Source organism: Lepidochelys kempii, chromosome 1, assembly GCF_965140265.1.
Source record: "Lepidochelys kempii isolate rLepKem1 chromosome 1, rLepKem1.hap2, whole genome shotgun sequence".
NCBI classification, from domain to species: Eukaryota; Metazoa; Chordata; order Testudines; family Cheloniidae; genus Lepidochelys; species Lepidochelys kempii.
The window spans coordinates 344,318,782-344,345,541 of NC_133256.1; the positions used below are offsets into that span (position 1 = coordinate 344,318,782).

General features: G+C 43.0%; 1 protein-coding gene across 7 annotated transcripts in view; it reads left to right on the plus strand.

Annotated features, from left to right (window-relative positions):
- EXOC4 (exocyst complex component 4) overlaps window positions 1–26,760 on the plus strand; it is a 600,856-nt gene that overhangs the window by 149,342 nt on the left and 424,754 nt on the right. For all 7 annotated transcript variants that reach the window (XR_012156857.1, XR_012156858.1, XM_073328862.1 and 4 more), the window contains exons 8-9: window positions 365–510; window positions 4,035–4,123. Coding sequence is in view for 5 of the 7 variants with exons in the window: in XM_073328862.1 (XP_073184963.1) it covers window positions 365–510; window positions 4,035–4,123 (235 nt within the window). In the remaining 2 variants the exon portion in view is untranslated. The remainder of the gene's footprint in view (window positions 1–364; window positions 511–4,034; window positions 4,124–26,760) is intronic.

Sequence of the window (26,760 nt, forward strand, 5' to 3'; positions counted from 1 at the left end):
GGAACCTTAATGGTAGGTATTGATAGGTCTTTAAACACCAGCTGCCAAGCTACAATAAAGTTCTCAGTGTTGTTAACATCAGTGTAGTTGTACCAGTGCTGACTGCATCTGAAAAATTTTGCAAAATTTCTGGAATGTAGACAGTACTTTTATGGTGGTCTTAAATTAGGCGAGTGATTTAGGAGCTAAGCTTCATTGAAAATCAATTGGACTTAGGCTTGCAAGTCACTTAGGCACTTCTGAAAATTTTACCAATTGTCATTTTTTAGTTTAGCAGTGTCCTGTTAAGACACTTAGGATTTGTGAATAAACTTGCATCGCTGTTCTATTTCAAATGTTGCATTCGTCTTCTCCCTGCTCTCAGATGCTGCTGACAGAATACTTGGATATGAAGAACACTCGGACTGCTTCAGAACCATCAGCCCAGCTTAGCTATGCCAGCTCTGGCAGAGAATTTGCTGCTTTCTTTGCAAAGAAGAAACCTCAAAGGCCTAAAAACCCTCTGTTCAAGTAAGTGTTGTTATGATGCCAGAATAGTACCTGGCATTGAGGTTGTCTCTGGAGCATCAAGTATTGTGCACTAATAACGTTTTCAGACACTTCAGACGGAAATGAACTACCAAAGCTGGAGCTTTTCTGTCATCCGAGAGCTGTACACTGTTCCTTCTTCACTGTTTATATTACAGTAGTGTCCAAAGGCTTCACTTAGGAATGGGGCCCCTTTGTGCTAGGAGTCGTACAACATGTAGTAAGACATCATGCCTGCCCTGATGTGCTTACAGTCGAAGTAAAGACGAAAAACACACAAGCGAGAGCAGAAATTGAAGGGCTGCATAGGGAAAAGGAGAACAGGACAAACAAGATCATTGCGTAAAGACTAGGCGTTTAATCGTATCACATTTTAAAGGAAAAATTTGGAGTGAAATTAGAGTTGAAAGTGTGGAGTAGAATGAAGCAGATGGGAGGGGAATGTAGGAATAAGAGTGAGGCGGAGTGGGAGTTGGACGTGAGAGAGGAAGAAAATATGGGGAAGCAATTTGACTGCCAGGGAGAGGGAGGCTGGTAGGGTCTGGGGAGTAATGCAGATAGGAGAAGAAGATTGACCTTGTCGTTAAGGCACTGAGTCAGGAGGGGACTTGTGTTTGATTCCCTTCTCTGCCACCAGTTTCCTGCACTAGTCTCTAACTTCTCCAGGCCTCATTTCCCCAGCTGTAAAATGGGGATCTTAATACTTCGTTTCTCTCTCCCCTCCCCCCACTTTGTCTGCCTTGTCTATTTAGACTAAGCCCGGATTGTCTTTCATTATGTATCTGTATGGGGCTTAACATAAAGGGGACCCAATCTCAGCTGAGGCCTTTGGGCTCTGTTGTAGTACAGATACATAATAATAATGAGGAGGAACAGCAGGGAGCAGAGAAGGAAAATGTGAAGTCTAAATTTAACAAATCCAGTCAATCTGTTACTCTGAGGAAACTGGAAGGAAATTAATGTGAGCATAGGCCTGTCCTGCTGGAGTTGGAGGTGGGGTCCTCCTGGCTAGGTTGGCTCAGCATGTGGAAATGGGAAGAATGCAGGAACTTGGCATCCCTGGATGGCTTGCCCTAACTTTGTCAGTGGGATGGGCTAGGAGAAGATATGTCCTGCATTAACACTCTCCTGCGCTGCTGAAGCAGCTGTCTGGGGGGAAGGGAGGTATTGGGTGCTAGGCCTCTTTCCAGCCCTCCCTAAAGCTTCTCCTGCTTTCTTTAATCATTAAGAACCAGTCAGTGGCCTCCTTATTCTTTTTTTTTCTTTTCTCCAAACCTTAACTATAGCAGACCCAGTTTTTATTGTCTGTGTTCTGGTAGGGCCTAAAGGGCCAGTGAGAAATCAGGGCTCCGTGAGCAAGGCACAGTGCGCGCGCGCACACAGATCCCAGCCCCAGATCACTAAACATACTCCCCTGGTATCAGAGGCTTTCACTTTTTCCAAAGAGTTGGACGAACACCTGGCCCAGCCATGACTGATCCAATAGGTGGCTTTTGATCCACATCCCCAACATTTCTCTCCCCAGATTCTCTGTCTGCTCCTGTCTACTCTGCCGGAACTCCCCTTTGGATTTAATTCCATTTCTAAGATGACTTGCAGATGTGCTTCAGAGCGCCACAGGGCTGCTCTCCTTTCTCCATTACTTAGCACGCAAATTCTGCAGCATTATCAGCCCCTCTCAGTCTGAGGAGAGAGGAGGATGAATTAATCTGCTCTGTTTCACCCACAGTACTCTGTACTCCTTTCTATCAGTTGAAAATGAAGTTAAGGATAATTGGTTAACATGATGGTGCCTAACTTCATAAGAATAGCCATCTTTTACCACTCAGGCTCCAGTCACTAAGTCACTGCTAGCACCTTAGTGACAGTGACGCTTATCAGGATCTCTCATTCTGTTATCTGTCTTCTGTCAGCTGTCACTACGTGTCTATGGAAATCTCTCTGTTGAAATGGAACTTTTCTGTCCGCCAAGGGATGCACCTGTTTGATAAAGTCATATTCTTGTCATCTATTCCATCTTCAGTTTTTTTCTCTCCAGACAGAGAGGCTCTCTTCCTTGTATTTCCATCCCCTGCTTCCAATTTAGAGAAGCCATCCACTTGTCATAAAAATCTCCGCGTTTCGAGTCCCCACTTTGGAAATCACTTGAACAGGCGATGGAGCCTTGCTCTCATAGATGGATAGAGCTGTATGATGTGTGAGCAGTTTGTATAGCTCCTTGGAAGCTAATTTTGTAGATAACTGGGTAGAGGGAATGTGATCTAGCTACACCAGTAGAAATCAGAACTTCTGGGTTCTGTTCCTGAGATTCTGAGACTGACTTGGTGTCATTTGGACAAGTCATTTAATTGTTCTGTGCCTCAAAATTTCCCCATCTCTGAAGTGAGTGTAATACCCATATAACAGGACTGTTGCGTAGCTTACCTGATGAATGCTTGTAAAGAACTTTGAGATCTTCAGATGAAAGGCCCTATGTTAATTCAAATTATAATGTATACTATAACAGGCCCCAGTCAGTCATGGCTCCATACACAGTGTCCATACTGTGAAGAGCTGGCAATCTGAACAATCAAAAATGATACCCATGGTGTGTGGGAAAGGGATGGGTGTACAAGCAAGGTGGCAATGGGTCCACAACATGTTAAGCTCATGTTTTGGGGTTTTTAACACATTTGATTATATAATTGTTTTATTTATATTATAAAAGCATAGTTTTAGAGACTTTTATCTTGGAATCACTTGCGATTGAAGTGGAGGAAAGGAAAGGATTGCATGAGTAAGAGTGCGAAGTGGAAACTGGAGGCAGGGAGCAGAGGGGAAAGGATAGAGAGGAGGGGTGGTGAGAAGTCAAGTAAGGCAGGGGGAGCGTAAAGTTGGATAGCGGTAGGAGAGGGATGTGCTGTAGGAGGCCCAACAACAAATGACAATTCAGCAACTGAGAGGAAAAATCCAGTCTCCAGGTCTCAGAGCTGAGTGAATGATAATGCTAGGAGGCTGATAAAGCTTGCTACTGTCGTGCCCCATCAGAGACGTCTTCCGGGCCTGGAGCCTGGGTGGGTCTCTCTGTGTCTGGTGGGAGGCTGGAAGGCTCTTTCACTTCCTGTCCCCCAAGCTCTATCTAGTGGGGGCTGCTTTGAGGAAAGACTTGAAATTGAGATTTCCATAGTTAGCTCCCTGTGGGCACCTCTTGGCTGCTGCTGAAGCAACACAATAATAAATAACTGAATAGTTTGTTACTCCTAGTTTTCCAGGGGAGTATTGAGTTTTAATCACTGGCTGCAGCGCTTCCTGGTTAGGAGCTGAGGTGTGTGCTTAGTGTGTAGGTTTGGTTTTGTGGAATCCACCTGTTTGCTGGGTCTTCTCTGTTTGGAAAGCGCCTAGCTGTCAGAGCTAATGGAATTAAGTAACAAATAATTTCTCATTTAATCTAACACAGTATCTCAATCTTTGTGGCTACAGAAAAGGCACCATGAGTTGTGTGACTGACTGCATGCTTTTTATTGCAGGTTTGAGTCGTCCTCCCATGCTATTAGCATGAGTGCCTATTTGCGTGAGCAGAGAAGGGAGCTCTACAGCAGGAGTGGAGAACTTCAAGGTGGGAAGCTTGATAGCTCATTAGTTTGGTTGATTGCTTTGCCAAGTATTTGCAGACCCTGCCTGGATGGCTCAGAACTGTTAGCTCCTCTCTAACAAACCATATGTAGGCCATAGTCTAAGGCCATGTCTACACTAGCGCTTATGTTGGCAAAACTTGTCGCTCAGGAGTGTGAAAACACACACCCCAAGCGGCATAAATTTAGGCGGCATAAGCCCCCGTGTGCACAGCGCTATATTGATGCTCTCCTACTGACATAGCTACTGCTGCTCGTGAAGGTGGTTTTTTGATGTCGACTGGAGAGCTCTTTCCCATCGGCACGATGCGGCTACATGAGCGCTCTTACAGCGGCACGGCTGTATCGGTACAGCTGTGCTGCTACAAGTTTGTAAGTGTAGACGTGGCCTAAGGCTCTGTAAACTTGGCCAGCTCATATCCTCTATTTATTTGCTCTAGGTAGGAAGGCAAACACTTCTGTATTTTCTTTTTTCCCTTTCTAACTGCACATACTGTAGGTGTGAGTTTAAAAGGACACACGTAAAACAATGACTTAAAAGAGAAAAGATCTCACTCTAAATGATGCTTTTGGAAGATTGAAACTGATGTTTGTTTCCTTACCTGAAATTTATTTTCACACTGGAACATGCACATGTGCCCTGGCTGGGTCATCTGCAGGGACTGAACTCTGCATCTGAAAGCATGAGCCTCTACTGCTTGAGCTGAAGGACCGTTCTTTTGCCGATGAGGCAGTTACAGGCACACAAGTCTCTTTACCTGATCCAACCACTAGAGGGGGGACAAAGAACCACAATGTGTTAATGTGGGTTACATGTTTTTTTAAAAGGTAGATTTGGAACGCTGAGCTGTTGCCATTAGTTTATTGTTCGTGAGAGATGGGGTGTGTATGCAACAACATATATATATATACACACACACACAAAAAATGTGTGTGTATATAGTGTGTGTGTATATATATATGTAGCATCTTTCCTCTGAACATTGAACAACTGTAAATTTCTCTTCCTGACAGCTTTATCCATAAGGGATGACTTTTTTTCAGCAGCAGGGGAGAGTGGGATATTAGGTAAAATCTTCTGAAAAATCTTCATAGTAATATGTATAAGAAAGACCAGAGTGGTTCTATAATCTGATCCAGTCTCTTACAGCATGCATATTGCCCTAATGCAAGTTGATTATGGGATCTCTGTTGAAGTCATTGTTGTCCAGATAGCAGCGATGGGCAGAGGCAGAATTGTACCCTGAAATCCTATTCACAAGAATATTGGGGTGATTTTAACAGACTCTAGATATTTACAGCTGAGGTATCAGGTGATTTGTAGTTCCAGTTCCCTCCCCAGTGACTTACATCCATCCTCCAGCCGGAAGTTGACCCTACAACAACTTGAGAGTAAACTCTTATGTAGAGTGTTCTTTTGGATGGTTATGCTATATCTAGCTTAGCTGATGTTACAGAATATATCCATATAGCAAGGCTTGGATGCTCTGTTGATGGCTCTCTGGAAAACCCTAAATTAGGTAGACAGATACCTAAATTGACACTTGACCTTCACTATGGTCTGACAGTTTGTAAGAATAAGATAGAGGTGAAAATGTCTATCTTTGAGGTGTGATATAATGGTCTAAGCACATTACGAGGTGTTCAGTTTACTTCTCTTCATCTTAGAGGCTAAAATTGTCAGCTATAGAAACCTGCCACATGTATTTATGTGCTGTGAGAAACACGTTTGTGGACATGTGGTTAGTGGCTGTGCAAAGAAGTTTAGAAAGATAAGGCAAGTAAAGCACTGTCCTATTATAGGGAATTGGGGAAGCTCAAAGGGTGGGGTTTCATTTTGTTATTACACCCACGCAGTTCTAATATCAAATCTAAAAAATCCTGTTTTTAAAATTTTGTAGTAGTAATAATTCTAACAAGCTCTACCGTGCTGCATCTAAAGTACAGTACGCACAACCCTCACCTTTCTCGTCATAAATTATCAGATTTTTCCATACCAAATGGCTGTGGGATTTAATTACTGACTGCACCAACGCCACCCATTGCATCCCAGAAATCAGATGGAGCAGCACGATCGAAATCCAAGAGTGGGAATTCCTGACAGGAGTTACATGCTTAAAGTTGTGAGAGGAGCTGCCACTGCTTCCTTTCAGTTTAGGTATCTTCCTCGGTGCTTTCAGGCCTGCTGGGATTGTCCTAATTGCAACCCTCCAATATAACCACCATGTCATTTCAGGACCTGGCTAGTTTTCTATTTAGCCTTTAGAAAAGAGGGGGTGAGAAAACAATATTAACCCATCCCACGTACATTCCCTCTTCCAGATCTGCTACGGCTGAGAGGTTGTGGTGATAGTGGTTTTTCATATATAGTTATGCTGTTACTTTGAATTGATGGTTTATTTTATATAGCTCTGTTTATTGATGTGATAGTGCTATACAAACATTGATGAGGCATGTTCCCTGCCCTGAAGAGTTCTCTACCCATGGCCCTCATCCTTCAAGGTTTGGAGCCTAAATGAGGCCTGGCCTACTTTAGAAAATTAGGTTGGAATAACTACGTTGCTCTGGCATGTGAAAAACAGAAGAATTCTTCCATTGACCTAGCTACCGCCTGTTGGGGAGGTGGATTATCTATGTCAATGGGAGGGGTTCTCCTGTCAGCATAAGTAGTTTCTACACTGAGTGCTACAAGTGTGCTGTTTTAAGTGTAGACATGCCTGAGATAAGACAAGTCATGGGACAACAGTTCAAGAGAAGGGAGAGTATGAAGATTTCTGAAGAGAAGAACTGAGTTTTAAGGAAGCATTAGAAGTAGAAAAGAAAGAGAGCTTAAGTGAGATGATGAGGGAGACTGTTCCAGGCATAGGGGTGGGATGTTAGGAGTGGGAAGAAAGGAGGGGGAATCACAGGACTTAACAAGCAAGAAAGAAGTCATAGATGTAGGTGGAGACAAGATTATGCATCCCTTTGTGTATGAGTATGAAAAGCTTGACTATGATGCAATAGGAGATGAGCAATCAATGCAGGGAGTCGACATGGAGGATAGATTAGGTGAATTTAGTAAGAAATCATCACTATTGAGCCAGAGGGGAAAGTTCCCTGTTAATTTTTTTTCTGTGTTAAAAATCTCCCCGCCTCTCTTTCCATTATAAAGTGCAGTTGTTCCCTTTCAGCTAGCCCATTTATCTGCCTGATCCCTGGATCACAGCCAGATCTGCATTTCCATTTATCCCTTAAAATATAATTGAATTGTTCAGTCAGGTTAGTGGAAGGCTGACTTGCAACACCATGCTTTTCTGAACACCGCGAGTTGCTCTTCTCAACAGCCTTATCCATGGGGATGACTTTTTCAGCAGCAGCAGGGAGAGGGTGGAATACTAGGGAAAAAATCTGCTGAAAAGATGTTCAAAGTAACACATAAAAGAAAAACTTGAAGTTCATTTCATGCCAACTTTTTGAAATAGGATTTTAATTTCAGTTGCCTTAAAATCCACAACGATCAGGCTGACGCTTGGTCGTTAAGTGGTGCCATTTGGTCTGAAATATTGCAGTGCATATGGCATGCATTATCACCCACTATTGGAAGAGACCTGCTGCAAGAAGGTTAGGGATGGAAGCATTAATTCTTGAGGGTCTAATCCCAGTGAAGTCAATGGAAGAAGAATCAGGCCCTAGTTTTCTTTGCTTTTGTTTAAGCTGGATGCCTCACATTGTTTGCAAGAGAAGTTACATCAATTCACAGTCATTTAAAAAAATGGAAAACATAGTATTCCTTCCTCTGAGTTAGTACAGAACCCGTGTCCCAGCATGGTGGTGATGGGCTGTAATGTTTCTGGAAGGTTCTATCTTTTGTATGAAACATAAAACATGGTCCTGACCACTTATGGGCATTTGAATTCCTATGTATCTGCTGCTGCAGCTGCTGCAAATGCAGGGTTGTTAACTATCTTGGTCAGATTCTAATGTTACACTTTCCTTCTTAAAAAGAAAATGAGTACTTGTGGCACCTTAGAGACTAACCAATTTATTTGAGCATAAGCTTTCGTGAGCTACAGCTCACTTCATTGGATGCATACTGTGGAAACTGCAGAAGACATTATATACACAGAGACCATGAAACAATACCTCCTCCCACCCCACTCTCCTGCGGTAATAGCTTATCTAGAGTGATCACTCTCCTTACAATGTGTATGATAATCAAGGTGGGCCATTTCCAGCACAAATCCAGGTATATATATGCCATCATGTGCCAGCAATGCCCCTCTGCCATGTACATTGGTCAAACTGGACAGTCTCTACGTAAAAGAATAAATGGACACAAATCAGATGTCAAGAATTATAACATTCATAAACCAGTCGGAGAACACTTCAATCTCTCTGGTCACGCAGTTACAGACATGAAGGTCGCTATCTTAAAACAACAAAACTTCAAATCCAGACTCCAGCGAGAAACTGCTGAATTGGAATTCATTTGCAAATTGGATACTATTAATTTAGGCTTAAATAGAGACTGGGAGTGGCTAAGTCATTATGCAAGGTAGCCTATTTCCCCTTGTTTTTTCACCCCCCCCCCCCCGACGTTCTGGTTAAACTTGGATTTATGCTGGAAATGGCCCACCTTGATTATCATGCACATTGTAGGGAGAGTGGTCACTTTGGATGGGCTATTACCAGCAGGAGAGTGAGGGTGGGGGTGGGGGCGGAGGGTGAGAAAACCTGGATTTGTGCTGGAAATGGCCCAACTTGATTATCATACACATTGTAAGGAGAGTGATCTCTCTAGATAAGCTATTACCAGCAGGAGAGTGGGGTGGGAGGAGGTATTGTTTCATGGTCTCTGTGTATATAATGTCTTCTGCAGTTTCCACAGTATGCATCCGAGGAAGTGAGCTGTAGCTCACGAAAGCTTATGCTCAAATAAATTGGTTAGTCTCTAAGGTGCCACAAGTACTCCTTTTCTTTTTGCAAATACAGACTAACACAGCTGTTACTCTGAAACTTTCCTTCTTACATTTCTCCTGCAGTTTCAGTTGGATTGGTTATTCCTCTTTACTGATAGCCTTAGGTAGGTAGTATTTTGCTGTGTATTGTGAAAAAGCTGCTGCATTTCACCTCACAGGTGACTGCATGTCATTGGTTAATGAAGTGATTTCTATGTATAAGCTATATTTCATTTTGCTTTTAGAGTGCTTTGGAAATGTAATCCCTTGGGCTGCAAAGTGTTGGTGGCGTTGGGGCAACGGTTGCTAGGCCAGCATGTTCGTCAGCTGCCATGTGCTTTTTGTTCTCATTGTACTGGGTGAGATTTGGACATGGAGGACATAACTTTTCCATTCAGAGGAGAAAGTTATTGTGAAATACATACATTGTTATACCATTTGTGGTAGTCAGATCACCATTTTGGGGAAGTTCTTACACATCATTTGGTCTTGCTGGATAGACAGGCTATAGTTCAGCTCAGAGCTATCTGAAGTTTAAGGGTTGGCATAATTTAAGAAGATGGTTAAAACAGTTCAGTTCCATCATAACTGCACGTTTGAACTGTATTGGGGGATCTGGATTACCAAGCTGTAACTGCAACAAAAATGGTGGTATTTGCAGTGTAGATGGGACTTAAAAGAGAATATAGAACCTTAAAGGTGGGTCATCATCTTTGCATTCCATTCTTTTGTTTTTTAGTTGAAACCATTCTGGACAGTACCATTGCCTGTCTGTTTTTTATTTGTATTATGGTAATGCCTTACGCCACCAGCCTAGAGCTGGCCTTCGTTGTTCTAGGCATGATACGTACATGTGGAGACAGTCCCTGCCCCGAAGAGTTTACAGTCTGTTGTTTTTCATGTTTCTCTAGCTGTCATCAGCGACAGCTGGACAGTGCGGAATGTATTGGGCTGTGCATGGCAAAAGACAAATGATGATTGACGTGATTAAACTCTGTGTGTATGTAGCTGGAATGGAAGAGAGGCAGCAGGGGGAATTTTGGAGCTACCTTGCTAACTGGTTCAAAGCACACAAGTACAAAATACACGGGAAAAACAGTGGCAGCCAAAAATTAAAACTCAGTGGGTTATATCCTTTTTGTCATATGCGTCTGAGGAAGGAGTCTAACCTAAGCTGCTGATCTTTCTTACCAGTAGCTATTCCTGTGTTCGCTGGATTCAGAACACCTGAGGTAGAAAGGCCATAGAGCATCTTATCAGCAGGCAGATACCATAATGATGTTTGTTTTGCTAATAATTTCTAGCACAGTATCATTTTGTTGAAGGTGCCATTGGTCATGGACTCTTAAATACATCAAGTGTTATATCAGGTCCCTGTCGCTGCAGGTAGTTGTGTAGTTGTTTGGAGTGTTTGTAGAAGCTGTGGCCTCAGTTCAGTTTATCAGCAGAACTGGTAAGGGAATTTTTATGTGCTGTGAAAATCCTGAAGAGCCTTAAGGGGACTGATCAGCCTGGAAAATAGCATCCAGTCCCTCTCAGTTAGCTGTGCTAGGGCGGGCCCTAGCAGTTCATATCAAGGTCAACTTCGCTGGTGTTGTGCATCTGAGGTTTTGATTTTTAAGAATGAACTGTTAAGAGCTGCTGAACAGTTAATGGCATCTACAGCTGCTCAGCACCTCTGAGAAGTTTGGACCCTCATTTCTTTCATCTGAGGATCTCAAAGCATTTAAAGATCAGTATGTTGTTCTTATTTTATAATTGGGCAAGCTGAAGCACAGAGTGAGTAGTCCAAGGAGTGTACAGACTGAGTAGCAAAATTAGGGTCAGAACTATGGAGTCCTCACTTTTGAGTTCCTTGTTGTTCAGAACAGTAGTGCATGCTGACTAGGTGTCAGTATACATTAGCCCACCGTTGATATACTTGCTGGACTGATATTCTCACCAGATGGTGTGTCTCTGAAATTTCAGCCTGTAATAATGTGCAGTGTATAATGATCAAAATGTTCTAGTTTCTCTATTATTCCCTAGAGTGTAAGTTCCTTGGAGAATGGCTGTCCTCCTTCAGTGTTTGGGAAGCCTAGAGCAGGGGTTTTCAAACTTCATTGCACTGTGACCCCATTCTAACAACAAAAGTTACTACATGACCCCAGGAAGGGGGACCAGAGTCTGAGCCTGCCTGAGCCCCCACACCTGAGGCTGTTGGTGCGGGGGGGGCAGCAAAGCCCAAGGGCTTCAGCCCCAGGTGGGGGTGAGGGGGCTGTCACCTGAGCCCCACAACCCAGTGCTGAAGCCCTCAGGCTTTGGCCTCGGCGGTGGGGCTTGGGCTGTGGCTTCAGCCCCAGGTGCCAGCAAGTCTAACGCCAGTCCTGGCGACCCCATTAAAATGGATCCCAACCTACAGTTTGAAAACCGTTGGCCTAGATTTATCTGTCTACGGTAATTATATGGTCCCCATCACCATAGTATCTGAACTCCTCACAAGGTTTCGCGGGTAGAAAAACACTTCTTCAGATGCATGGAGTGAAAATTACAGATGCAGGCATTATATAATGACACATGAAGAGAAGGGAGTTACCTCACAAGTGGAGAACCAGTGTTGACAGGGCCAATTCGATCAGAGTGGATGTAGTCCACTCCCAATAATAGATGAGGAGGTGTCAATTCCAGGAGAGGCAAAGCTGCTTTTGTAATGAGCTAGCCACTCCCAGTCCCTATTCAAGCCCAAATTAATGGTTTTAATTTTTGTTTATTGCCCATGACCTGTCCATGACTTTTTCTAAAAATACCCATGACTAAATCTTAGCCTTAATTATCAGTAACCTAATGAACATAAGGAAACTAAGGTCTTAGTTTGAATCAGAGGCAGAATTAGAACTGAAGACTTCCACGGATCAGTTCTGGGTCCAGTTCTGTTCAATATCTTCATCAATTATTTAGATAATGGCATAGACAGTACACTTATAAAGTTTGTGCATAATACCAAGCTGGGAGGAGTTGTAAGTGCTTTGGAGGATAGGATTGAAATTAAAAATGATCTGGACAAACCTCAGCATGTTTGCCCAATCCCTTGTAATATTTGCAGGTCATAGAATCATAGAAGATTAGGGTTGGAAGAGACCTCAGGAGGTCATCTAGTCTAACCCCCTGCTCAAAGTAGGACCAACCCCAGTTAAACCGTCACAGCCAGGGCTTTGTCAAGCTTTGTCAAGCTGGGCCTTAAAAAACCTCTAAGGAAGGAGATTCCACCACCTCCCTCTGTAACCCATTCCAGTGCTTCACCACCCTCCTTCTGAAATAGTGTTTCCTAATATCCAACCTAGACCTCTCCCACTGCAACTTGAGACCATTTCTCCTTGTTCTGTCATCTGACAGTCGAGCTCCATCCTCTTTGCAATTCCCCTTCAGGTAGCTAAAGGCTACTATGAATTTCCCCCCCAACCTCCCTTTCTCTTCTGCAGACTAAATAATCCCAGTTCCCTCAGCCTCTCCTCGAAAGTTATTTGCCTCAGCCCCTAATCATTTTCGTTGCCCTCCGCTGGACTCTCTCCAATTTGTCCATGTCCTTTCTGTAGTGGAGGACCCAAAACTGGATGCAATACTCCAGATGTGGCCTCACCAGTCCCTCACCAGCAGGTCTCACCTGCTGAATAGAGGGAAATAATCACTTCCCTCGATCTGCTGGCAGTGCTCCTACTAATGCAGCCCAATATGCCATTAGCCTGTTGGCAACAAGGGCACACTGTTGACTCATATCCAGCTTCTCATCTACTGTAATCCCCAGGTCCTTTTCTGCAGGACTGCGGCTTAGCCAGATGGTCCCCAGCCTGCAGCAGGTGCATGGGATTCTTCTGTCCTGAGTGCAGGACTCTGCATTTGTCCTTGTTTAACCTCATCAGATTTTTTTTTTTTTTAGCCCAATCCTCCAATTTGTCTAGGTCAGTGCTACTCAAAGTGGTGGTCCGCGGACTGGTGCCGGTCCGCGAGCCATCGGCTGCCAGCCTGTGCGCACATTGGAAAAAAAAATTGCTGGTCCCCCACATCAGATAACTTGAGAAGCACTGGTCTAGGTTACTCTGGACCCTGTCCCTACCCTGTATCTGCCTGTCCCCCCAGTTTAGTGTCATCCGCGAACTTGCTGAGGGTGCAATCCATCCCATCATCCAGATCATTAATGAAGGTGTTGAACAAAACCGGCCCCAGGACTGGCCCCTGGACCGGCACCTGAGGCACTCCATTTGATACTGGTTGCCAACTAGACATTGAGCCGTTGATCACTACCCATTGAGATACTCATGCAAATGATTTTTGGTGGGGCTAATAAAGCCCATTTTTTAATTCAATTTACGGAAGTCAAATGATTCAATGTTGAAGTTGCTACAAGACAGTAACTGGCCAGATTGTGAGGTAGTATGTTCAAACTACATTTGTATATTACTTTGTCTCAACCGTTTGCCAAAGATCAAGTGTAGCATCTGTTTTAATAGCTAAATAACCTTTTACAATAGGGATGTATCCATCCCTTGAAGTACGGAGGATCTGAAGGTTGTCTTCATGTAGGTCTGTGGTCTGGTTGAGTTACTTATTGCTGTGGCAGGGTCATGAACTTTTAGAATTTTCTGACTCTTGTGCATTTAAGATCTCAACCATAGCATACTTTGTACCCCATAAGTGGATCAGAAGTAGAGCTGCAAGAATGTGAGCTCATATAAGGAGTGTATGGATAAGTTTTACCATCAGGGAGCAGCGCCTGGAAACTGAGATGTCATATTATAAATATGTTTATAAATGAGTCTCGAGGGTTCCCAGAGCCTCGGATGGATGCTCTTTGGTGGAGTTTTAAAATTTCAGTGTCAATAAATCAATACGCTTATTATGGTTTGGACCTGGGTGGAATGTTCACTATTGGTCAAGTGGTAAATCATAGAATATCAGGGTTGGAAGGGACCTCAGGAGGTCATCTAGTCCAACCCCCTGCTCAAAGCAGGACCAATCCCCAACTAAATCATCCCAGCCATGGCTTTGTTAAGCCTGACCTTAAAAACGTCTAAGGAAGGAGATTCCACCACCTCCCTAGGTAACCCATTCCAGTGCTTTACCATCCTCCTAGTGAAAAAGTTTTTCCTAATATCCAACCTAAACCTCCCCCACTGCAACTTGAGACCATTACTCCTCATTCTGTCATCTGCTACCACTGAGAACAGTCTAGATCCATCCTCTTTGGAACCCCCTTTCAGGTAGTTGAAAGCAGCTATCAAATCCCCCCTCATTCTTCTCTTCCGTAGACTAAACAATCCCAGTTCCCTCAGCCTCTCCTCATAAGTCATGTGTTCCAGTCCCCTAATGATTTTTGTTGCCCTCCGCTGGACGCTTTCCAGTTTTTCCACATATTTCTTGTAGTGTGGGGCTGAAAACTGGACACAGTACTCCAGATGAGGCCTCACCAATGTCGAATAGAAGGGAATGATCACGTCTCTCGATCTGCTGGCAATGCCCCTACTTATACATCCCAAAATGCCATTGGCCTTCTTGGCAACAAGGGCACACTGTTGACTCATCTCCAGCTTCTCATCCACTAACCCTTAGGTCCTTTTCTGCAGGACTGCTGTCTAGCCATTCGGTCCCTAATCTGTAGCGGTGCATAGGATTCTTCCGTCCTAGTGGAATAAATACAAGTGGAATATGCCAAGCATAAACGTGATTCTGGTTTGCACTGGAAAACTGGTATTATTCCTGTTAAACCTCAGCCATTGTGTACCATTGGTTAGGCTTGTTCTGCAGTTGGAAATTCCTTACTTTTTTTTTTTGGTTTTGTTGTTGTTGTTGTAATTAATGAAATCAAAGCAAACTGCTACTAATTAAGATTTTTCTTTCCTCGTTGAGAGCTGAAGAAACAGTGACGGCGGCAGCAGCAGCAAATGGTATCTCAGACTGACAAGTGGTAAATTAAAACTTATACATTAGGCCAGGCCCGGAAAAATGCAGTTATGTGTAGGTGCCTTGTTCCATTTGAATTAACCAAAGGGCTGTCTGAGGAGGCCAGCTGTGTTCTCTGATGACAAAAACGAATCTTGACATTTTGGATAATGAAAATTCAGTTCAGCACCTCTTAGAGATGCATATGATAATATGTTGTCAGTCAGATGCTTGCAGGGGAGGCAGAATTCTTATCTTATTACAAGAGAGAGTGTGACAAGTGGACAGTCCCAGTTAAAAATATACCCCCACAAAGGAGAGACTGTGGGAGGGAGTCTGAGGTGTAGAAACTCAGTTGCGTTAAGAAGGGGAAAAGTATTTGATGTGGTGAACCCTCTTTCTGGTGGCTGCCTTTGTCTCCCCAGGATGCAAAGTATCACGGTTTTATCTGAGGGTGTAGGGAGGTGGGGGGCAGAGAATCACTTTTTTGTGATTTGACAGTATTAATGCAATCATCCAGTTCAGACCTTGTAAACCACTTATTATTTCCTCTGCGTGTGTTTTTTCTAGTTTAGTGGATTAGCTGCACTGTCTCTTCAAAGGCTATCCAATCAAAAAGGGGTTATTAAAACCAGGGTGCTTTATGACTGAGAATTAATTAGAGCAGCATTTTCATGCAAAACATCCAATTTTTTGATTAGCAATGGAGCAGGGCCGCAATTAACACTTTAGGAAGCTTACATTTCCAGCATTTTGATTCTCAGGAAATGAGATTATCAAACCAGGGTTAGACACTTGACAGCAAAAGGGGGATTATGTGTAAGAAAATAATTTGTTTCTTGATTTTGCTTCTGAGATTGCCATTAAGGAAGCACTGAATTCAGAGGGAGTTAAGAAAGGGGGGAGGGCTGGGAGGAAAGAAATGGACGCAGGAGAGGTCCCTGTGCTTCATTAGTGTCCCGCTTGCTATGCAAAGTGCCTTCTTCGTCTCTTTTAGTTACAACACATTTTACATTTGAAACACAGCAACAGGTTTTTATTGCACTGTTGTTATTATACAGCCTTTTCTAATAGATTTCTGGGATTCTTCCGCAGTTGTTAAATATTCAAAATATTTATATCCTTGGGGAGGAGAAAAAGATCCTTTCAGTAGACACACAGCTTTGTCTGTGTTGCTTTAAGTCGATGTTTGCTGGTTTATTTCCTAAACCATTTTCTGATCTGCTGTTGGTATCTGAGGACATAGATTGAAGCTTATTAAAGGCTGACCTTTGCCAGGAATATGTGTCTGTGATAAGAAGCAAAGCATCTTCGTCACTGTTGTAAAATGCTGAGCGTTTCCATCTCTAGTTTAATTGTTCTCCCTGTTCAGGGAGACACAAGGTAATGAAAGTCAGACTTCGGGCTGTGGAATCTTTTCATTCCTCAGTTTGTGTCTCCATCTTACGAAAGGCTAAAAAGAAACGGATCTCGTTTGAAGGCTGATCAATCGCTGCTTGTTATTAAGTGCTCCAAAGCTGTGATTTAATGTCTTACCTCAGGGGAAAGAATTAGGGGGCACCTGTCCTGCCAGTCTAGTTATATTTTAAAATGGCCATTTAACTCCAGTTTAATCTTTTGATATTTTTTAAAATTTATATTTGGATGAAATTGTTGCTCATGAAAGTAATTAGCTAACAGTGACAGTCAGAATGCGAAAAGGCCCAGTATAAGCTGCCCCCACATATCACCTCTGCCTGGGCATCCCCATCTTGAGTTGCAATGCCCATTAGCTTGCAGCAACCATTTGTCTTCCAGTGTTGGTCCCCAAACAATTCTCCTTAGTTTTGACCTGCTAGTTCACCTCTCCTCCTCACCGCTGCTTTGCTAATGCATTCTAATTCTGACCTGCAACATCCTCTGCTATTCTGTTTCTGGATTTCCATAACGCTCTTGCTAAATAAGGTTCCTCGGTCTTGAATTTCAGCTTCTCCTGCTGTTCAGGTCCTTGGCCCACCATACAGCTCTGCAGGTATACCTCATTTCTGAACTGCATTGCCTCTGCTATTCCAAGTCAAGTCAAAGGATGTCGGCCATTTGATGGGGACAGACTAAAATACCAGGAGTGCTGCGCACTGAGAAAAGTCCTGTCAGTAGAGGAGCTTGCTGAATTAAGATCGAAACCCAAAGGTTCCGAAAAAGAGGTTCATGAGCTTCCCCCCCCCCCCCCCCGAGTCAGCTGGTCACCTGCTGCTTCATTCTTTTCCCTGTATGAAGGAGAATGTTGAAGGAATGTTCAAATGGCAAAACCTTCAATGGATGAACGTTTATAAAGAATCACTTCTGAAGCTCTAGGTGACACTAGTACTACTGGGTGGTAGGCCTCTACGATTGTGAGTTTGTGCCTTTGCAGGGTTTGTGTTGGCATGGTATAGCTGTCTGAAGCAGTTCTTTTTCACATTTGCATTCCTTCTAACTGTTATCAGGCGGGTCTAGTGAAGAACGGTGATGTCGTATGGTGAAATAGAAAATATGTTGAGAGATGATGTGTTACTCTGAAGTGCAGATTAGTAAGAGAAATAGGAGGGTAGCTGGCAGATAGAAAATACATCTGCTGCTGATAATGCCCTGCTCTGCCTCTGTTGTAGGGCTTTTAGTTATTTATGGCCTACTTTTTGGAGGTGCTGAGTAGCTTCAGCTTTCATTGAAGTTCATGAGATGTGCAAGTCCTGGACACCTTTGCCATCAGGTCACTTGGGTCTTCATCCTCTTTTGGGTCTAATTGGACACTGAGGAGTCTAAGTGAACGTTAGTTGTGCATCTTGGTACCTCTGACTTAGAACAGCTGTAAAAGGCATGAGGTGAAAGTAAATACATTTCAGTAATATGTCTCCCCCAAAATCTGTGAAGATTTTTCCTCCAAATATACATGCATCCCTTATGCAGCAACCAATGCAGAGGCCTGGGTGGCTAGAGTGTATCATGTGGGGGACCTGTCAAATAGTGTTCAGCCATTGGTTTTGCAGCTCTCAGATAGTTGTTTGGTATGTGTCTTTCTCCCCCAACCCTCCCGCTGCTGAACCAGAATGGAACATGTAAATGTTGTTTTTCTTTATTGAAGGAAAATGATGACCTTTCCTCAGCGCAGCCTGCAAGCGTGGCAATATTTCTGACAGTCAATCATGGGATTCCTCTTACTACAATTTGAAAAAGCATCTTGGTCTTTTTAGCTTCATAAAGTTTCCTTTTTCTTCATTAACCTTTTGGACTTCCACTCTCTCCTCTGAAGTATGTGTGTGTTCTTTTTGTATGGTGTGTGATAGAGAAATGTTTCATGTACTGTGGCTTGCAACAGCTGGGTGTTTAAGAACATGATTCATTGACCCAACCTGGCCCTTCATGCCCTAGGCTGACATGCAGTATTGTGTGTCAGTCTCCTCTAATACCCCCTCCATCTGTGAAGGAATATCCATTGCTACATGACTCAGCATGGACTGCAGTCCAATCTTGAGTTAAGAAAAAGAACTGCTTCTTGTAGCTTGTTAAGTTGATGGTACAAAATTTGTCTTCCAACCTTGGTTTATTCAGTACTGTGTTATAGTCGTCCCCCATACTATGCAATCTGGACCCTATTCCTGAGTCTCAGTTGTCATTAGAGAACCATTCACTGCAAAGCCTTCTCTGTACCATTTGAGGAACGTTACTATATTGTGCCCTCATTATCATTTGGATACAAATTATCATTGCACGCCTTTGGGTACCTCTGTCTTCTCTCGCTGCAAATGTCTCCTTGTTGGCCTTTGTGACAAAAATAGTTTGCACTTCTATAGTACCTTCATCTGGAGATTTCTAAGTGCTTTAATTAAGTCTCACAACACCCCTATGAGGTAGGTTAAAGTGAAGGATGCATAAGGGATTATTTCATCCATCACAGAAAAGCATCCATGTCAAGTGGAGTGCAGCAGCTGTTAAACAGTGCACAGCAATGCGTACGTCAGTTCAGGAAGTGAAGTGAAGAATATACTATTCAACTGAAATGGCAATGGGAACGTAGGTAGACTGAATGTAATTATCTGAGTTGGAATTTGCCCAGGACATTGGGGCTAATAACCTTCCTCTTGCAGAAAGCACAGTGGGATCTTTAATGACCACATAGGGTCAAGTCTTCTGATTTATGTCTCATCTAAAAGACTTCCAGCAAAAGGATTCAACTCCTTCTAAAAGCTGCATCTTGAATTATTGCTTTACTTTAAAAGTTCAATTCATTCTCAAGTCACTATGTTAGCATGAAATATCTGCTTGCATAGTCTTTAAATCTGGATTGTGAATTAGTTCAGAGCTCTGGGGCATCTTATTTGCTTGAGTTATTATATATGGTGCTGCTGCCCACACTTTGCTTTTCAGTGGTTTTGGATATCTTGTTGAACTCTGTCTTGCATCACAAGTAATGGATGCAGTCAAGAAGTTTCTGTCACAAGTTCTCACTTGTAAGATCAGGAACTTTCTGTCTTTCTCGCTACCCCAGTTATATAACAAAACACTAAAGACATTATTGTTTGGTATAGCGTTTATTTCGCTTCTAGATAGTGTTTATCATTTTCTAAGTTGTTTGGTTCTAGTTGTACAGGTTGAGCAGATGTCACTAAGAGAGTTAAGGTTTATGTTTCCTTTCTTCGTTTTGGAATTGAACCCCAAAAGCATTGCATAGAATTTGATTTGTTATAATCTACTCAGAAAACAAAAATATTTTGCTACCAGTGGACAAATGGCCCCACTTGGATGAAGGTGAGTTTGTAGCTAAAGTGACAGTATTTGATTTTAAAGGAAAATAGATTTATATTGCCACATATTTCTAGGTACTATTCTGAAATTCAAAAACAATCCTTCCTATTAAAAATAATTTGTCCTCTGGACTACTCTAATTTCCACAAATGGACTATTTGAACTAACAAGAGCAATGGAGAGTGTGAACAGGTACTGTATGAACTTCCTCCAGCCACAGCTTTACCACTGCCCTGCAGTCCTCATTTAAATGGCAACCACCCTGAACCTCCCTAGTGGGACTTTTCTTAGAAGGGACCAGATGTATTGTTAATTGTAGCTTTGGAGCTACAGGAAGTTCTGTGTCTGACGATGGCCAGTCTTTGTGGTTTTCTCAGTAAAGGAGCATTCTTTACGTGAATGAATGGAGCAGACACCTCTGGAACTGTTAATCTATATAAGAAGTTTCCAGGAATGTCACTCAGTGTGTCACGCTGAAGCCTGGAATGTCTTTTTAGTCTTTGTGAAGCAATGGAAGCAGTTGCGAACATAGTTGGAAGCTCTTTTTGTTCAGAATATCACTGGGCTTTGTGGTTTGTGTAACTGTCCAATTTTTAAATTCTCAACCATTTTGACTTACAAATTACATCCGTGCAGTGTACAGCTACAGTAAGGCACATATCTATGGCCTGCCAAGAGTCCTTAAACCGTTGTGATATCAGAGGTGACTCACCCAGTAATCCCCTTATTCTACAGCCAATTTGCATGCAACAGTTTCATAGGTTGTGAGAAAGAGACTGTACAGATAGATGGTGGATCACTTGGCCCAGCCACCACATCAGTGTGCCCTGCTGTCATCTACACAAATCAACACAAATCTCCCAAAACAACCAGCACCCACAATAACCCCAAACGTCACTCTGAAGCCTCAAAAATCTGTTGAGCCTGCGTGAAGCGACGGAAACAGCTGCAGGCATGGTTGAGAACTCTTTTTTTTTGGAATATCACCTGGACTAGTCATTATTGGGATCCGTGGTGTATTACCGGAAAGTTTTTAAGTTCTTGGTCATTATTGGCTTTTTTTACACACATGACTTTATAAATTATACCTGTGTGAGATCATAGGCTTTCAGCTACTAGTAGAATACTAAAATCCTTTAATCTCTGGGTTAAAGCCTCCAGTGGGCAATGCCAGCCATTCCTTTGCCTTGGAGGTTAACAATAGCAGCACCTCAGTCCCTGAGTCCCTTTGAAGTGCTTCCCAGTCGTGTCTAGCTCCCTTATCCACTGAACACTCACCGAAACGCTAGGTCGGTTGTCCCCAAAGGAGCAGTGCGTGTGTGATTCTAATTTAACCCACTAGTTACAAGCAAGAAATCATTTCCACCTAATGGTTTTTCTGTATCCCACAAGAAATAAGTTGTTGGTCTTAGCCCAGTTCCTAGCAGTGAGTCACTTTTATCACAAAAAGCAGCAGCACTGTTGGCTTTCTTATTGGCAATCTCAGCAAAAAGGTCAAGGATTGAACTGGCCGGTGGAGTCTGAGCTGCCCTCTTGCTCCCTCAGAAAGTACTTCTGTGGCCAACTTGGGGCACGCCGTAACAGAACCCAGATAGTATTGTGTGTGGGCTTCACCAGAAACACTTAGCAAACCAGAAGTATAGACACAGAGTAAGTTCTCCTTGGTACTGTCCTGAGTTGTACCTTCTCAGTGGATAAAGAGAGGTGTTTAAAGTTAAGCCTTATCATTCCAGTGCCTTTCACCACTGCTGAATTCACATTAAAAAAAGAAATAAAGGACATGAAACCATTGTCATGATCTCTAAGGTGAATTTTTAAAAAAATGCACCAGTAGCAGCTGTATTAGTATTTGCATTTTTTTTTCTCTTCTTGCTTTTGACTGTCTGACCTTTTTTTTTTTTACTGAAGAGTTTTATCTGATAATGTCAGAATGAAAAGTTACATTGACAGAGTGGTGGGAAGCTGGATGGAGCCCTGCTTTCAGTTAGGGTTAAAGCCATCTAGGTGAGTGTGAATTAACATTTCCCTTGTCTTGTAAAAGGTCATCCTTTAATTGAGATTCAATGCATTTAGTCCAAAACCTAGGTTCTAGGAGACCTCTGTTCACAAAGAGGGCACAATTGGCAGCATAATCTCATCAGAGGCTTAGGTTATATAATAATAAATCATTGAATTCAAAGCTAAGGTGACTGCTACAGAGCATAAAACAAGATAGATGCTTGAAAGACTTGCATGGCTTGTTGTTTGAATTAGTAACTCAGACTTGGAGGATTTGTAGGTGTCCAGGGTTGATCTTGATAAGGAAAAACAGGTGCGGGAACAGAATTCTTACTTCATTACAGGATTTTAAAAAACATTCTGATTTGGCTTTGTTAGTTGTTGTTCATTCCAGCCAGTGTGTGAATTTGAGGTGTAATGTACTGTATAGCTGTATGCATATGATATTTGGGAATTTACATTACAGCTTTATTTTATGTAACATCTTTCATGTACACTTAATCCCCAAAACAATTTACGGAGTTAAATGTTACACTGAAAAGTTAATTTATTTCCCCCTCTGGTATTAAGAGGTGATGATAAGCAAGAAAAGTTTTTTATGTTGTGCTATGAAGATTCAGAGGATAAAATTGTCAAAAGTGTGTAAGGCCCCCATTTTTAAAGGTGTTTAGGCATTGCTGTGCTCAGCATTGCAATGCCTAACTGATTTAGGAGTCCATGTCTTGTCTTCAAAAAGGATTTAGGCACTTACGAACCAAAATCCCTAAATCCCTTTAAAAATATGGACCTAGGTGACTTAAGTGCTTCAGTATAATTGAAAATCAAACTGATTTAGGCTCTTAAGAAAATATTCCAAATACAATATTATTGAAATAGTCTCTCAAATGAGATCTTAAATGAAAAGGGAATGGATAAGGTCGATAGATGCAAAAAGTCTGTTCTGGGTACAGGAACTTAAGGGGAGAAGCACCCTCAAGTGGGCAATGCCAGCCATTCCTTTGCCTTGGAGGTTAACAATAGCAGCACCTCAGTCCCTGAGTCCCTTTGAAGTGCTTCCCTGTTGTGTCTAGCTCCCTTATCCACTGAACACTCACCGAAACGCTAGGTCGGTTGTCCCCAAAGGAGCAGTGCATACACTAGTGTGTATGATTCAGCTCAGGATCAGAACTTTGCTTAATATCACAGCACATATTTATAGTGGAAACATTACATTTATTATCAAAGATTCAAGTGACAGTGAGTAAGAATATTGGAAACAAATGGTTACATATAAAATAAAACCGTAACACGCTTTCTAGAACTTAAACTTAACAGGGTAACTGCCTATCTAAAGAAGTTTTATCTCACCCAATGTCTTCTGCAGCTTTTCAAAAAGGTTGGCTGAGGTCCCATTTTCATGAATGTAAACACACTGCCCATTTACGTCCTAGGTCCAAGATAAGGGGTTGTCTGCTTTGCCTTCTGCTTGTACTCCCCAAAGTTCATTATCCAAACTCAGAGACCGTATAACCACCTGTGTGTTGCTTCCCTATTGAATTCACACTTCCTCATCGTCTTCATACATAAATGGTATCCATTGTGTTAGCCTACAATTAATTTACGTCTGACAGAAAGATGAATAAACATCTCTACTCTGTCAGAAAAACTTTTTTCACCTCTGCAGGTGACTAATGCAGATGCGAAGAACATGTTTTTAGTATATTTACATAACTCCTTACACGCTATCTGTACACACATTTCACATCAATATTAATAACCAGAGTGTCCCTGACTTTCATTTAAGACCTCACATGACATTCTTTGATGAACTGGAACGTACATACCAGAATCAGGATGTTCCTGTATCTCCCTTGCCAGCTGACATTAAGGAGTTCTTAGGTCACAACCATCTCCTTCAGCCCCAGTACTGACTCCCTGCATCATCTTCTGGGATGGTACCTGTTCGTCCTCAATGCATGTTGCAAGTGGCTAGGAAGCTGTTCATGCATCCTCCAGAACCATGCCCCCTGTGCTGGGTCTACATCACAGTCATCAAGGTCCCCCTTCTGGTATTGCACCACCCTGGCTCTCAGGATGTTCTGATTCCTTGTCAGACTCCGAGGTAGATTTGCAGATATCTTGGTACTGAGAGTCCAGAGCTTCCTCCTGCACCTGGTTCCATACTCACTGGCTGGGTTTTGAGAGAACTGCATGCTTGGGGCAGACTTGCGTGGGGCCTGATAGGGGCATTGTGGGGACTGGTGTACTATCGGATATTTCCAGCACCCAGATCTACTTGCAGTCCTTTGAGATCCTGGTGGAGATGAAACAAACAATTGAGGACCACCTTTTTGAAGGGTGTGCCTTGTTCTCATCCAGGACAGATGAGGCTTTGCACATGTAAAACTCAAGTGGTGTCAAAATCATTGGGCCCTTACAAAATATCGTGCTCAGAACAAGCTTAGTGAGCAATCTTACCCGTTCTGGCAAGCTGGACCAGTCCAAGAAGAGGCAAAAGTTACATAGCAGGAAGAAGACTACACCCTCTCTTTCCTCACTCTCTTCTTCCCAGCAGTCAAAGGCCTTGGAGCAATCATTTTGACTCTCAGGTTGAGGACAGTGTACTGCCCAACCTGGATCTCATTGTCCATTCGCCTTTCCAGGACAGGTTATCCCATTTCCTACATGCCTGGCTATCCCACTGGGATATACCCTCCAGTTCATTTCCCTCCCCTGCTCCCACCTCCTTACAGGTTGCCTGCTCCTCTGTGCTGATCCATCCTGGCCACAGTAGATGCTTGACGTTTGTTGTATGAGATGATAATTGATAATTACCAGTTCAGTGTTGTTGTCGTGTCGTTCCCCCCCCCCTCCACCCGATCTATCGTTAGCTCTGAGAATATTTACCAAGTGCTTGGCAGTAGTGGCCGCATACCTATGCAAAAGAGACGTCCTCAGGTATCCTTACCTGGATGTCTGGTTAGTCCAAGGTCATTCTAGTCATCACATGTAGGTTGCTGTGCAGCAAATCCTGTGTATGTTCAGTGCCCTAGGCCTGAAATTAAACAAAGAAAAGTTGACATTAGTGCCTGAGAAGAGGGCAGAGTTCATCGGTGCAGTCCTGGATTTGACCTCAGCCAGGGCTTCTCTGCCTCTTGACAGATTTCACACTATATGGGACCTTTCTGCATCCCTCAAGGACCATCCATGCACCCCTGTGAGGACTTGTCTCATGCTCTTAGGGCTGGACCTCAGAGCTTTGCAGGTATGTCTAATGCCAGTCTATGAGCCCCAGATTGATCATCTAGACAAGCTAGTGTGCCTCCCAGACAGAGTGCTGTTGTCTTTGACCTGGCTGAAGAGCCAAGACAAGCTGTGCAGGGGTGGCAGTGTCTTTCCCAGCAATGACTTCGGTAATGGATATGTCAACCATGGGAGGTGGGTGGGGTACACATCTGGATGACCTTCAGTCTTAATGTTTGTGGATTGCCTACGAGGCCAGATTGAAGATAAATATTTTTGAACTGCACACAACGTTCCAGGCATATCAGTACTTTGTACCACACATTTAGGGCAAGACCATCTTGTTGCTTACCAATAGCACTGCAGTGGTTTTCTATGTGAACGAGCAGAGAACAGCCAGAACAGAGCCTCTGCCAGGACACAGTCAAGCTGTAGAACCTGCATATTCGGACAGCAGTCACTCTCAGAATGTCACACCTGTGGGGGGTTCCGAGTGGCCTGCTGGATCCTCTGAAGCCGTGGTTCTCAAGCAGGGGTACACATACCCCCGAGAGTACGCAGAGGTCTTCCAGGGGGTACATCAATTCATCTAGATATTTGCCTAATTTTACAACAGGCTACATAAAAAGCACTAGCAAAATTGGTACAAAGTAAAATTTCATGCAAACAATGACTGGTTTATACTGCTCTATATGTTATACACTGAAGTATAAGTACAATATTTATATTCCAATCAATTTATTTTATATTTATATGGTAAAAATGAGAAAGTCAGCCCTTTTTCAGTAATAGTGTGCTGTGACACTTTTGTATTTTTATGTCTGATTTTGTAAGCAAGTTTTTAAGTGAGGTGAAACTTTTTGGTATGCAAGACCAATAGACTCATGAAAGGGGTACAGTAGTCTGGAAAGGTTAAGAGCCACTGCTTTGAACAGATGCTTCAGTTTGGACCATGAATAGTCCCACAATAGTTCTAGCCTGGGTGTTTCATGTAGGGGACATTCTGTCCCTGGGCCTGTTTATGGCTCGACAGAACAGTAAGTGTCCACTGTTCTGCTGCTGAGTGGGTCAGAGCGCAGGATTGATATCAGACACTTTTCTGTTTTGATAGTGTAGAGAGCTCCTCTACATGTATCTTCCAGTACCCCTGATTCCCAGGATCATGCTCATGCTCGAGCAAGAACATGGCAGAATGATCCTTATTGCTTCAGCCTGGCTGAGACAGATGTGGTATTCAGACCTCTGCAAACTGTCCACTGGAGAATCTCTGCTGTTACCAGTAACCAGACCTCCTGACATAAAGCCAAAGCCAGGTGCTGGACCCGAACCCACAAGTGCTGCACTTCACGGCATGATTCCTTTGTGGCTGCTACACAAGAGGCATGTTGTTCAGCAGCAGTCCATAATGTGCTCCGTAATAGCAGGAGATGCCTTTCACAGGAGCTACTTACATGAGTAAGTGGAAATATTTCTCTGTCTGGTCAGTCTCCCCTAGTGTGTTCCCAACGTGGGCTAATATTCAGATGATCCTGGATTATCTGTTTTACTTCAAGAGTCAGGTCTTGCCATTGGCTGTATCAGGGTGCATCTGGTGGCCATCTCAGTGTTTCACCCTCCAATTGAGAGTAAGTCTGTTTTTACACACACTATCACATTCAGGTTCCTAATAGGTCTGGACAGATTATTTCCACCAGTCAGAGACCCAGTGCCTTCCTGGGATTTGAATCTCATGTTGTCTGCACTTATGGACCCTTTTTTTGAAATGTTAGCATTGTGCTCATTTTTAC